The sequence below is a fragment of the Prionailurus bengalensis genome, chromosome F2 (assembly GCF_016509475.1).
Source record: "Prionailurus bengalensis isolate Pbe53 chromosome F2, Fcat_Pben_1.1_paternal_pri, whole genome shotgun sequence".
NCBI lineage: Eukaryota > Metazoa > Chordata > Mammalia > Carnivora > Felidae > Prionailurus > Prionailurus bengalensis.
The window spans coordinates 79020785-79033182 of NC_057353.1; the positions used below are offsets into that span (position 1 = coordinate 79020785).

The 12398-nt window shown below is 49.1% G+C and overlaps 1 protein-coding gene across 1 annotated transcript in view; it reads right to left on the reverse strand.

Moving 5' to 3' along the window:
* COL22A1 (collagen type XXII alpha 1 chain) overlaps positions 1-12398 on the reverse strand; it is a 261028-nt gene that overhangs the window by 132563 nt on the left and 116067 nt on the right. The window contains 5 exon segments of the mRNA XM_043601842.1: positions 2454-2507; positions 6459-6512; positions 6783-6812; positions 7089-7133; positions 11504-11548. Of these exon segments, the coding sequence (XP_043457777.1) occupies positions 2454-2507; positions 6459-6512; positions 6783-6812; positions 7089-7133; positions 11504-11548 (228 nt within the window).

Sequence of the window (12398 nt, forward strand, 5' to 3'; positions counted from 1 at the left end):
CACCCAGATCCCTCTCTGCTGAACACCGCAGGGCTCCTACCGAGGCATTTGGGTTATCTGTCCATATTTCTCAGGACCCTCAGGCTGTGTGAGCGCCTGGAAGTTGAGACCATAATCTCTTCAGAGATTCCCAAAGCATTTAACTGAGTGCCCGCGCGTCATAAGAGCATGACATGAGCTTTGTGGGCAGACGGACACATGGGAGGAGAGAAGAAGTCAGGCTTTAGAGACGCACAGTCCCAGGTGCGCATCCCCGAGGGGCAGCTGCTGGAGGTGTTAGATCAGAGACTGCCCTTCCTCTGCGCAAAGGGGGCCAATAAACACTTCCCTAGGAGTGCTGGGGTTTGGCACATGGAGCTCAATACCTCAGTTCATAGAACTCCCCTCCACCCTGGTTCCTTCTCTGGGTCTCCTTGTCTTATCCCTCAAATTTCCATTCTTGGTGCACATATCCAAGTCCCAGGGCCCCTGGCCAGTGTTAAGGTTGGGACAGGCCAGGCTCCCAGTGCACGGCAGGCTGGTGCTAACCTTAGGAGTAAAAGGTGTTTCTGGGTTTCTGGGTTTCTGGACAAGAACCATCCTGGGGAACACACGAATGGCCCTTGGGGGGCCAAGAAGTCATGGCCAAGGAAGCGTGCGCCTCAACAAGCAAGCTCCAAGCAAGAGGTTTCCTCTCCCCTCCTCCCCTCTTCTAGGAGAGTCAATTAGATAGAAATGTCAATTAAAAAAAAAAACCACCTTCATAGTCATGTTTGTGTCAAGAGCCCCACTCAGCATCTAATTCTACGTTAGGAAAAGTAATGTTTGCATCAGTTTGACACCAGACGAAATGAGGCTCACCTAAACATCAATTACGTAACGTACAAAGACTGCTGCTTTCTCTTAAAAGGCTGTGCGTGAGCAAGTTGGGGGAGTGGGAGTCGTGACAGCTGCCACGTCTTGCTGCTCACCAAGGACGCAACCCCATCCTGGGCACGCTTTCTCCCCAAAACCAGACCGGTGGCGATGCCTTCCACTCTAACGGAGGAAACGTGCCCAGAGAGGCTAGGTGACTTGTCGGGTCACACAGCTGCCCATAAGCAGGGCCAGATTCAAACCCGGGTGCATCCTGCTGCACAGTCCAGGGCCCTCACGTTGTACAGGAGAGAAGTGACCCGGCTTTGCCAGGGAAACTGAGGCCCGGGCTGGTGATGCTGAATCTGAGGTTGAACATCCAAGTTCTTCTAGTGGGATGAAGGCTTCCCGCTCTCCCACCCAACCCTGCTACATGGTACCTTTCCACGTCCCAGCTAGGCTTCCAAACAAGTTCCTTTTATAATCGTAAGGGTTCAAGATGGTTATAGGGTGCAGCGGTGTTTGAAAACCAAAGGAGGAAGTTCACTGGTGGGTAAGGACTGGTTGGGGTCTGCGGAGTCATAAAAGCAGGTCGCCCAGTTTCAGAACTGAGGATACAAAGCATGATGGGAGGGTGGGTCCAGCCCCCTTACACAGAGGGAATCCACGGCACATCCGTAACACCATCCACTTCACCGAGCTACAGAATCTCCGGGCTACAGAGGCCACAGAGGGGGTTGGACAGCCTCTGCCAGATGAAGGCCCCATTCCCACCCGTCCACCAGTGGCCGCCTGGCCTCTGACCGAGCACCTGCAGGGACACTGAACACCCCATCTTCGGTAGCTGGGCCCCTTGGAAAGTCTCTATGTGAACCAGTCAAAGATGCTACAGGCTTAAGCACCAGAGGTCAGCGAACACGGAGTCCCTACTCTGTGCCAGGCACGCTGCTAGGAACTAGGGACACGGATTTGGGGGGTGGGGGGCAATGTCAGTCACTGTAGGGACACCAAAGAGGACACCTAGCCTCACTGTGCTTCTTCATCCGTCTGCCTTCAGCCACAGGACACTGTGCTTAGCGGCGAATCAAACCCATAAAGTACGTACAATCTGGGTAAGAAGACAGGTGCTTAATTAACTCAAGTTAAATTAAATGAAATACCCTGAGATATTACAGTGCTCAATAACAATATGGATGTTTCAACTAAAGTAGCTAATAGCCTATTGGCAGCTCTCTATTTTTCATCCCTATTTTTAACTCTTTCCTGGAGACTTGGCTCAAATATCACTTCTTTTTTTAGGAAGCCCCGGGGGTCCTGCCTTTCTCTGTGTTCTCTCAGTTCTCTGTGTTCTCTCTGTGGGCTCCCTTCTGCTGGGGGCTCTGATCACACAGGGCTGGGGGTTTCTATATACATGACTCAGGGCAGACAACAGACCTATCCCCACGTCTCCAGGACCCAACTCCAGACCCACATGTGAACTAAATCGAACCCTTCAATCTGCTTCCAAGTCATTTCAAGAGGACAAGACGGCACCATGCCCTCTGTTTGAGCTGCTGAAATGGGGTCCCTGGCATGGGTGAGCCAGGGATCAGAAAAGAAATACATGTTATGTTACTCACCCGGAGACCTTGCAAACCAGGAGGTCCAGCCTTGCCTCCGGGACCCATCAGACCCTTTAGGAGGAGGAGAAAGGGGGGAAAAAAGAAACCATGGTCAAACACAGTTCAACATCATAGGTTATACTTGGCCTTTTCACTCTCAGTGGGTAGGAAAATACCATCCTATCCCAATGGGGGAAACTGGGAGGTCAGGAGGGAAAAAAGTCCTGCCCCCTCAAATCTATAACACTTTAAATGTTTGTTTATTTTTGAGACAGAAAGGGAGGGAGAGGGAGAGAGAGAGAGAGAACGTGCATGTGAGCAGGAGAGGGGCAGAGAGAGAGACAGAGAGAGAGAGAGAGAGAGAATCCCAAGCAGGCCCTGCATTGTCAGCACAGAGCCTGATACTGGGATTGATCTCACGAACCGTGAAATCATGACCTGAGCTGAAATCAGGAGTCAGACACTTAACCAACCGAGCCACCCAGGTGCCCCAAATCTTTAACACTTTGAAACGTGCACACCTATCGGACCGAATTAAGTATGTTCAGCAACCAAGATGTAGGCAACACCATCCACGCTTTAAAGATGAACACAGTAGTGGTCAAATGCCTTGCATTAGAGCTTTGCATAATACATACACAAAAGAAGTGTCTGGAACCCAAGTGTTTTTAGCTGTAAGGCCAGTGCCATATCCCATGAATGTCGCTGGCTCAGCAAGAACTAGCTTGGGGTATATGACTCGGTCCACAGTGATGTGCAAAATATGGCAGTCTGGACAAAGAAACAAAACTATCTAAGAAAGATCAGTTTCAGTTGAGTAAGGAACGCTGGTGCAGGAAGGGGTCACACTGACCTGATAATTCAAATCCTTCCCCCAAGACCCCCTCCATATCTGCTGCATGACCTCAGACAAGTCCCTTGGCATCCTTGAACCTCAGGTGGCTCCTCTCTGAAGCGAGGATGATAAACCCACCTATCGAGTGGATGTGAGGACCACATGAAGAATGGACACAGAAGCCCCAAGTTCAGCTCCCACCACCCTCCTGACCGCACCCTGATTTACACCCACGTGATGGCACCTCGAGTGAGGCATGTGGTGGCAGTGGTCAAATGAGACCCTCGGCTCTGTGGCTCGATCGGCAACTTCCCAGGTGGATCCTGGCCAGAAGCTCCCCCTCTGTTCTTCCAAATCCGCACTGTCAACAAATGCTATCACACAGAGAGCTACCATTGCCAGGTTTGGCATGACTATTAAGTGACAGCACTGTATTTAGATCCAAGTTCTTTTCTCTTAATAACACCATGGAAATAAACACACGAATGGAAAGCCTGCAGAAACTACAGGTTTAAATCTCCTTTCCCCACAAGGATTATCTTGCTGAGCTCAGGGCACACAGCGAGGAAAGACTCTGCATAAGCGAGTTTTCCTTAAGCATCAACAAACACCTTGCGTTTGATCCGTGCACTTTCCCTTCTTTATTTCGCTCCGGCAGACATTGATAAAATGGCCAGGGCCTGTCTTGTCTCGGGAAAAGGATGAAGGCTGCACGCCTCCTGGACAGCTCCAGCATTTGGATGCAAAACACTGTGCACTGTTTTCCATTTAGAGAAGGGGATACGTTTTCCTCTCGCTGGGACTGCTGAACACAAACTCCAAAATTTTCCATTCCCCACAGAAGTCACCGAAGCCAGCTTCTCAGTTTGATTCAAGCCAATGAATATTTAGGGAGCGACTGCTCTGCGGAAGGCCCAGGGCCAGGTGCTGCTGGGGATTCAAACCAGACAGAAATGGCAACTGATAAGGGTACTGGGCTTAATAAGGCTGCACGGAGCACGGCTTGGCACATGAGCTCATGTAGCCCTCACAGGACGTTCACGTGGATGACGATGGTGATGATGATTTCTAGGTACGGAATAAGGGAAAAGAGGATCAGAGAGGGTAAGTGACGTCAGCAAAGACACAGGGCTATCTGGTGGAAGAACTGGGACATGAGACCAGACGTTGCAGTTCAATCCCAAGCGCCTTCCTTCCGTGGCCGTCTTGCTCCTTGTGAGCTCACACAGCAGTCAGGCCCGACTTTAGTGCTCCTCCTGAATAGCGTTAGAGGGCCACTCCTCTATAAGCATGAACTAAGTCCCCACTATGAGATAAACTGTGTATTTAGACAGGGGAGAGACATCGGTCCTGTCCTCAGAATCTTCCAGTCCTGGTCTCTCCTCACGGGTTTCCCTTTCAACAAGTCTTGGGGAAGGCTGTTGTGTTTCTGAACTCCTTGCAATAGAATTCTATCACCAACACACTTTCTGCACTAAGTCCCATTCTATGGAGAGCATCTAGCAGGGGGGACAGCTTCAGAACCTCAAACAGCCCCATCCGGGGCTACAGGGTTCAGGCACTATGGTGTCCGAATGTGCTGAGGGTTCAGGGCTGTGTGCCCTTGTCCCACAAGATGGACTGCAGAAACAACACACGCGGGGAATCTCGTTAATCATCTAGAGATTGCAAGTGCTTACTCAACAGTTATTTTTTTCCTATCTCCTTCATTAAACTATGACATCTACCCATGTGTTTTCATCCCTCTAACTCCAGTGTTAATATTTGACCACAAACATTTAAGGGTTCTTACTTCTGTCCCCTGCTTCATTTATCGTAAGGAAATCTGCATAAAAGGGAGGATCCAGAATGAGAGGTCAAGAAGGCTGTGTCTTCATTCATCAGGGCTAGGCACTGTTAGTTTCCTACTCTTTAGTGGGGGACATGAAGAAAATAATTCCCCTTTATACATTTCAGAAAAGTATCACTACCTTGTGCACTCAGAGGTAAAAAGAGCATGGGTTTGACAGACATATCTAGGTCCAAAGCTCATTTCTACTTCTTAATAGCTGTGTGTGTACAATCCGTTCAATATCTCTGTACTAAGGTCCTCATTGGTAAAACAAAAATAATACCTTCGCTCTTGCAGATTTAACATGCGTATGTTTGCACAGAAACATACATACTATAGACTTTCAGCACTTGCCAGTTATAGATCTGAAACATATATGCATGTATGCACAGAAATCCAAACACTGAGAGCACACATTACCTGCCTTTTTCTACTGTTAAATCTCCCAACGGTTATCATAATCGTGGGGAGCTCTGGAGACCAAGCCTTAGAGAAGTTACACAAGACATTCAAGGTTACAGAGACAGGTGGCGCTTCTGACCCGAACTTTTTGATATGAAATTGTTCTAATTATATTGGAATTAAACATCTGCTAGATGAAATCTGCTACATTTCTTCCAGCTTCACCCCAACAAAACCATACACATGTACCCTAATGAGGAATGGGTCCTGATGGCTTCATATAAATCTGATTTATGGACATTTCACAGTAACAGCCGTCTTATTACCTTCGATAAGACATGGTAATTTGAAAGGGGCAGCAGCATGTTGCCAGGATGTGACTCTTGATCTCAGGGTCGTTGAGTTCGAGCCCCACATTAGACATGGAGCCTACTTTTTAGGGGACTCCTGGGTGGCTCAGTCAGTTAAGCATCCAACTTCAGCTCAGGTCATGATCTTGTGGTTTGTGAGTTCAAGCCCCGCATCCGGCTCTGTGCTAACAGCTCAGACAGAGCCTGGAGCCTGCTTCAGATTCTGTGTGTGTCTCTCTCTCTGCCCCCCGTCCCTCCTCTCTCTTTAAAAAATAAACATTAAATAAAGTAAATGGAAACTTAAACACCAGACTGCACACCAGAAATCCCACTAATGACCTCTTTTTGCCTGGGGGAGTGGTGCTGGGAAGTCAGGCTGTCTGGGTTTCCATTCCAGTTCCACACTTGGTAACTGCCTGGTCTGTGGCCAGTAATGTCACTGGTCAGGCTTCAGCCCGCTCTTGTGTAAGATGGTAACACCACCGCCTGTCGCCTGAGGGGATGGGACCAGCTTCTGCAATACCAAAGAGCTCAGAGGTGGAAAACCACTGTGCTCCAGACCTAGATGTGTTCAGAGCAGACCCTGGGATGAGACGGTGACTTACCGGAGCTCCTGGTGGCCCAGGTGGGCCCTGCTGGCCTCGTGGTCCTGGAGCTCCCTGGTAACAGAAGCCAAACACACATTAGCCACAACTCCCCCATCCCCATGACTCAGGACCCTTTGCTGACTCAGAGTCTATGTCCGGAGTTCCAAAAAGCGACCCAGAGATATAGAGCAGGAATGTGCATTCCTGGTAGAAAATCAACTTGGCCCATCTCTGGAAGGCTCCATCTGAGCTCAAAAAGTAGCTTCGACCCCCACGGTGGTAGACTTTCCATCTCTGCTCCTACCTGGAGCCCCACAGGGGGAGGACCCGGATTCCCCTTACCTGCTCGCCCTTCAGGCCCTCTCTCTGCACCTGTGGGACAAACCATGCGTCAGCAAAGAGGGTGGTCTTTTTTCAACGACCATTCCCCTCAGCTCTGGTAACAGTATTTGCACAGCCTGCTGTAACGCAGCAATTTCTGACTCTTCTCCGATTTTATCCCACCTTTAGTGTTCAAAGTCTTGTATTCCAGCTCACGGGGTCAGAAGAGTTCTTGCCCATTCTTAGAGGCGAGGACCTTTCCACACACCCAATTCCATCAGCACATGAGCCTGGGATTGCCACCGCTTGGAATGGCTGCCCACTTACCACAGAGCCCGGTACCCCAGGAGGTCCTGCAGGCCCCACGTCACCCTGCGCAGAAATGACACACACGTCACCAGTGTACCTTCTGCCACCTTCCTCTGCTGGTCCCGCCCCCCTTCGGGGCCCTTGATATCCACACAAGTCCATGGGACCACTGCCTCCTCTGAGCCCCAGCTCATGCTCCCGCCATGCTGGGCCTCCCTCCCTCCTCCTGACAGATTTTCTGCATCTAATTCTTATCTTTGTACCAAGATCACAGGAGCTTTTATTTTCTCCCTTCTGCGCATCCAGCCCAGAATCCGGTTGGTGCTTTCACAGTCCCTTCCAGCTCTTGGTCCACTCTTCAGTGAGCACCTGCGGTACGGGCATCACAGTGGACACAGCCAGGGTGGTGATGACACCTAATGGCGCATCCTTTGTGCCAAGTCCCCGGTTCAGCACATGGTCAGCATTTCATGTTTATCAAAGAAGTAACACAGATGCTGTGATCACTCCTATCTGTTTTCACGAAGTCATCAGGTGCAAAAGACTTGCTCTGTGTCCCCTGCCCCAGCACCTCCGGGTCACCTGGCCTATGACAGCTGTGGCTGCATCAGGTTTCCAGGGTGTGAGCCACATCTTGGTTCTACGTGGGGGCATATTTGGTGACTGTGGCCATAGAAAAATCTTCACTGCTATGACTCTAGTGCCCCATAGCTCTAAACAAGGATACGACTTGTAGCCCATGTTCTTACACACAGTTTGGGGATATAACTCCTCATTTTCCCCTGAGACTAGCTCAGGGAGCGTGGGGAAGCAAGAACAAAGTGCTATTGAGTAGGCTAGCAAAGGATGAATGAGCTTCTGGATAAATATGAAAGCATCTCTTAAATGCCAACGCCGAGGAGCCAGAATGAGGGACTCCAGGCACGTGCGTGGTCCTGCGCTGCGTGGGAGGTCCCACTATGTGGACAGGGTGTGTTTTCGTTGCCACTGACACAGCCACAACTCCACCGTCCCCACTGGCTGCCCGAGACTCGGAAAAGTATTTCTGTTTACGTTGCATCAGGCGATTTTCTAAGATCCCAACTAAATGTTCTTTTAATAGACTTTATTTTTTTTTGCAGAATTTTGGCTACACAGCAAAACTGAGAGTTAACGAGCACCCACCTTTCCTGCTGTACCTTGTCTCTGTCTTGCACTTACAGTAACAGGGTCCTACCTCAGAAACACCTCACGATGCTGGTTTTTCCTCTCTGTGGCACCATCACGCACCCACCCCCACAGATGTGCACACACACTCACACACTGCATTTTTTTTTACCATTCTAGACCCTCTCCAGATGCTCCTATGACATCTACACGTGACAACTTCCATGCCCTCAGAAATCGGCTCACGTATCTCCATTTCTCCGTGAATGAACGTCCTTCAACCCCCACCCCCGGCCAAGATTATTTTTTCCCTAGGCTCCCAGAAACCTTGTTAATATTTTGGTAACATGATTCTTCGAAGACATTCTGGGCTATACTGTAATTTCTGTGTGGCCATCTTATACACACACACACACACACACACATATAAACATATGTTTAAATGAGATAATTAGATACATGTAGCTGAATAATGAATCTTCTGGGTTCATGACTTCATCGCCTTTCTTTCATTTCCACTATGCTTCAGCCTCGTTTCCACATTTACTTTTGTAGTATTTATTGTTGTATTCATCATCATCACACTTATAAAGAGCGAATTTTCGATAACAGTTATGAAATTAACGGGTACGTGCTTTCTCACCGGCTCAGGTAATTTTACAGACTATGACAGCCAGTGTCCTGACCTATTAAATCACTATTAAGGAAAACTACGATCCCGTCGTTCATCCGTAATAATTGTGTGTCTGTAGCTAATAGATACCAGAGCCTTTCCATCTGCCTGGCCTTGTTCTAAGGTCCTCTTCCCCTCTGATACTCTTTCCCATCTTAGGGATGGGGATGCTTAGGAACTTGTTCAAGGTCAAAAAGCTAGTAAGTAATAGAACAGACTAATAGTCTGTCCGTGAATCATTTCTTTGCATTATTACATAGGTGATGCCTTTTTGCAATGGTCATTTTAGCCATTGTGGTAGTTAGCCCCCCAGATGGCCCCCAGAAGCCCCCGCCTCCTGGTGTTCCCCACCTTGTACAGTGACCTCCCACACAGTGCCAGTGCTAGGCCACATGACAAGCAGCGCACAGCAGAAGGGACGCCGTGCGGCCTCCGAGATAAAGTTACAACAATGATGGTGGCCTCCATGTGGACCCACATCACCCCGACCTCAGGTCACTCACCACCCGCTCCAAGGAAGCAGTTTCCCCTTTTGTGAGCAGCTCTACAGAGAGGCCGTGTAATGCAGAAGCAGAGCCTGTGGCCAACAGCCATCAAGGAACCGAGGCCCTGACGAAGACCATGTGTGTGAGCTTGGAAGCAGATTCTTCAGCTAACCACACCCTGGCTGGAGGCCTGGCCACAACCTCACAAAAGACCTTGGACCAGGATATGCTGCCTTAGATCCTGGCCCTTGGAGATGATGTGAGACCACCTGACGGCTGGTCTACACTTCCAAGGTTCAGGAAGATTGTTATGCAGCAATAGACAACCAACACAAGCATAGGATCAGTCAAGTAAGACTCTTAACACGGCACAAGGAGCACGTCCCGGCCACTGAGATCTGTGGCCCATCACTGTGTGGGCAGGGAGTCCTGTGCGCCTTGGTCCAAGGCCACTGTGGGGTCTGAAACAAGACACCCTAATTTTCTGGGTCTCTGTTCTCTCATCTGTAGAGTCAGGACGTATCAAAGACCAGCTTTGTGGTTCTGATGGCTTTCTCAAATAATAAAACATCTAAGATTTGTCTAGATGATGTTCTCTTAGAATGAGTTGTGAGGCATCCTATCACCTGAGCATCACTGGTTTCCTGGTTATTCCAGTGAATGACCCAAATACTGCCATGACCCGTCACCTTGTCTTAGACTTTCTGCTGTATTCATCATAATAAGTGATAACTAAGCTGCTTCCCAAACTGCAGGGGCCAAAAACCAAAAACATCTATAAATGAGGTGGAAGGCTGGTAATTTCTCTCTCTCTCTCTCTCTCTCTCTCTCTCTCTCTCTCTCTCACACACACACACACACACACACACACACACACACACAGACAGTAGCAGGAGTCACCTAGACCCAAACCTCAAGGATCATTCCCTCTTAGTGACTTGAAATAAATGACTTATTTTAGAATTTAGAATCCCCTGTCAAGGAACTGCGAGAATATATTAAAATCCTGACACCAGGATAATATAACAATATAAATCTCAACTCTAAAAATACTTGGGAGAGAGAATAACTTAACTCCATTAGAACTGAAGCCCAAGTGAGCAAGTTTGGAAGACATCAACATTCTCCAGCCGCCATTCCTAAGGTGAGGCTTCTTCAGCCTGTAGATCTGTTTATTTATTTATAACACAAACCCTGTCTGCTTCCATGAAGAGTCACAGCAGCCTCTCTCTGCATTTGCTGGGACTCGTGCGAACCAGGCAGTGACCTTCGCCTGAGCTCCACGGTGTGACCCTGAATAGATGTGATCTTCTTGGCCTGAATCCACCTTAGTTTACCTGGGTTCCTCCCCCCACCCCTTCCTCCCCCTCCCACTCTCCCCAGCTATTCTCAAACCCGATGCTGGATGCCCTTCCTAAGGGCTCATGGAAGAATCCGGAACTCATGCTCTTTTCCTCTTATCATAACCCAGAATACACCACCCCTTCCTAATTTTCCCTGCCACCCTGCATGCTTAGGAAAGCTATTGTCTTCATGTACATTTTCACAGCATTTCACAATCTGCCAAGACTTTTTACATGCATTTTTTTCCCCACTGAGATACGGAAATTCTAAGCAGCAAATTTACTGAGTGAGGCCTTGTTGAATGTTCTAAAGGACATGGCCAGTATGATGAGATGCGATCTTTATTTTATTTATTAAAGATCCAGTACATTTTCAGAATTATTATTCTGGTAAGAAAAAAAAACACCACATTTTTTAAAATGTTGCAGAGAGGAGAGAAGGAAAAATGGAAGGAGAAGAGGAAGAATCTGTCAGATTTTGTTTGGTATTAATTCACAGCCTGCCTTAGCCCCAAAAGCAATTTAAGTAGCAAAATATTTTAATAATGTCTGGGTATTATATAACAGGGATTTTTTTAATGGATTTTTATTCCTCAAAGTAGGAAAACAAAATTTAAATAAAATAACCAGAAATTTCTTGTGAGCTGAATTCCTGAGGCCCAGCTCATCACCTCTGTCTACACTCGGTTCCCAGAACTCCAGCCTGGGCCCTGATTTGTTCAGGTGGCCATGACCGTGCCCACCTGCCCAGAGCCCAGAGCCTGTCTCTCCCCAGGCCCGGCTTACCTTCTCTCCCTGGGGCCCTGCCACGCCAGGAGGGCCAGGTCTTCCCTGGAGGAAAGAAAGGAGGACTGTCACCAGCAGTAAGCCAGGAAGGAGGAGGTCAGGGCCTTGCAGCCCCAAGGCTCTCATCTGCATTTTCCCCCCAGAAATCACAGATCAGACTTCCTGGATGGGACTTCCTGCTGGAAAATTCCTTCTCAGTGACACCCCCCCCACCCCCCCCCACCCCCGCCAAATGTCACATTCCGTGTGGTCCCCTCTGGACTTAGCCGTACTTCAGTGTGTGGAACACCCATTCTGAGAGGCAAGGACAGTTTCCTGAAGGATATGAGGACACATTGGAGAAATTCCCAATGAGAGGCGGAAGCAGGCATCCATGATCTGTGGGGCATCATGGACTCTTCAGAAGATGCTGAGGACCAGTTAGGTCTCCAGGGCGGAGGGCGGAGGGAAAGGGCTGCCTGGACTCTGGGCTAGGATCAGCCAGTGCAGCAGGGAAAACCAAGGCCCTGGACGGCCAGTGTGGGAGATGCTACAGACTGCCCTCCTCCTTCCCGGGGTTCCCACCAGGAAGTCTTCTAAGAGGGTCCCAGTGCAGAGCAGAGGAGGTAAAGCTCCCGCCAGAGCGGAGTGAGGAGGGGTCCTGAGCCACCCCACCCCGGGGGCCCTCCTGTGAGTCTCCTCCTAAAAGGAGGAAGAATCTGGAAGGCAGATGGACAACCAGTGTTCATCCCCGTGGACAAGGGACTTTCATAGGAGCTCATTCTCAAGGCATAATTAGAGATGTGCTCAAAGATGTATATGTGAGCTCTCTTGCTTCCTTTTTTTCCTATGAACACCAAAGATGAGAACAGACCAAGTGTCCCCTCATAGGAGGACCCCCTCCATGAGGCTCACT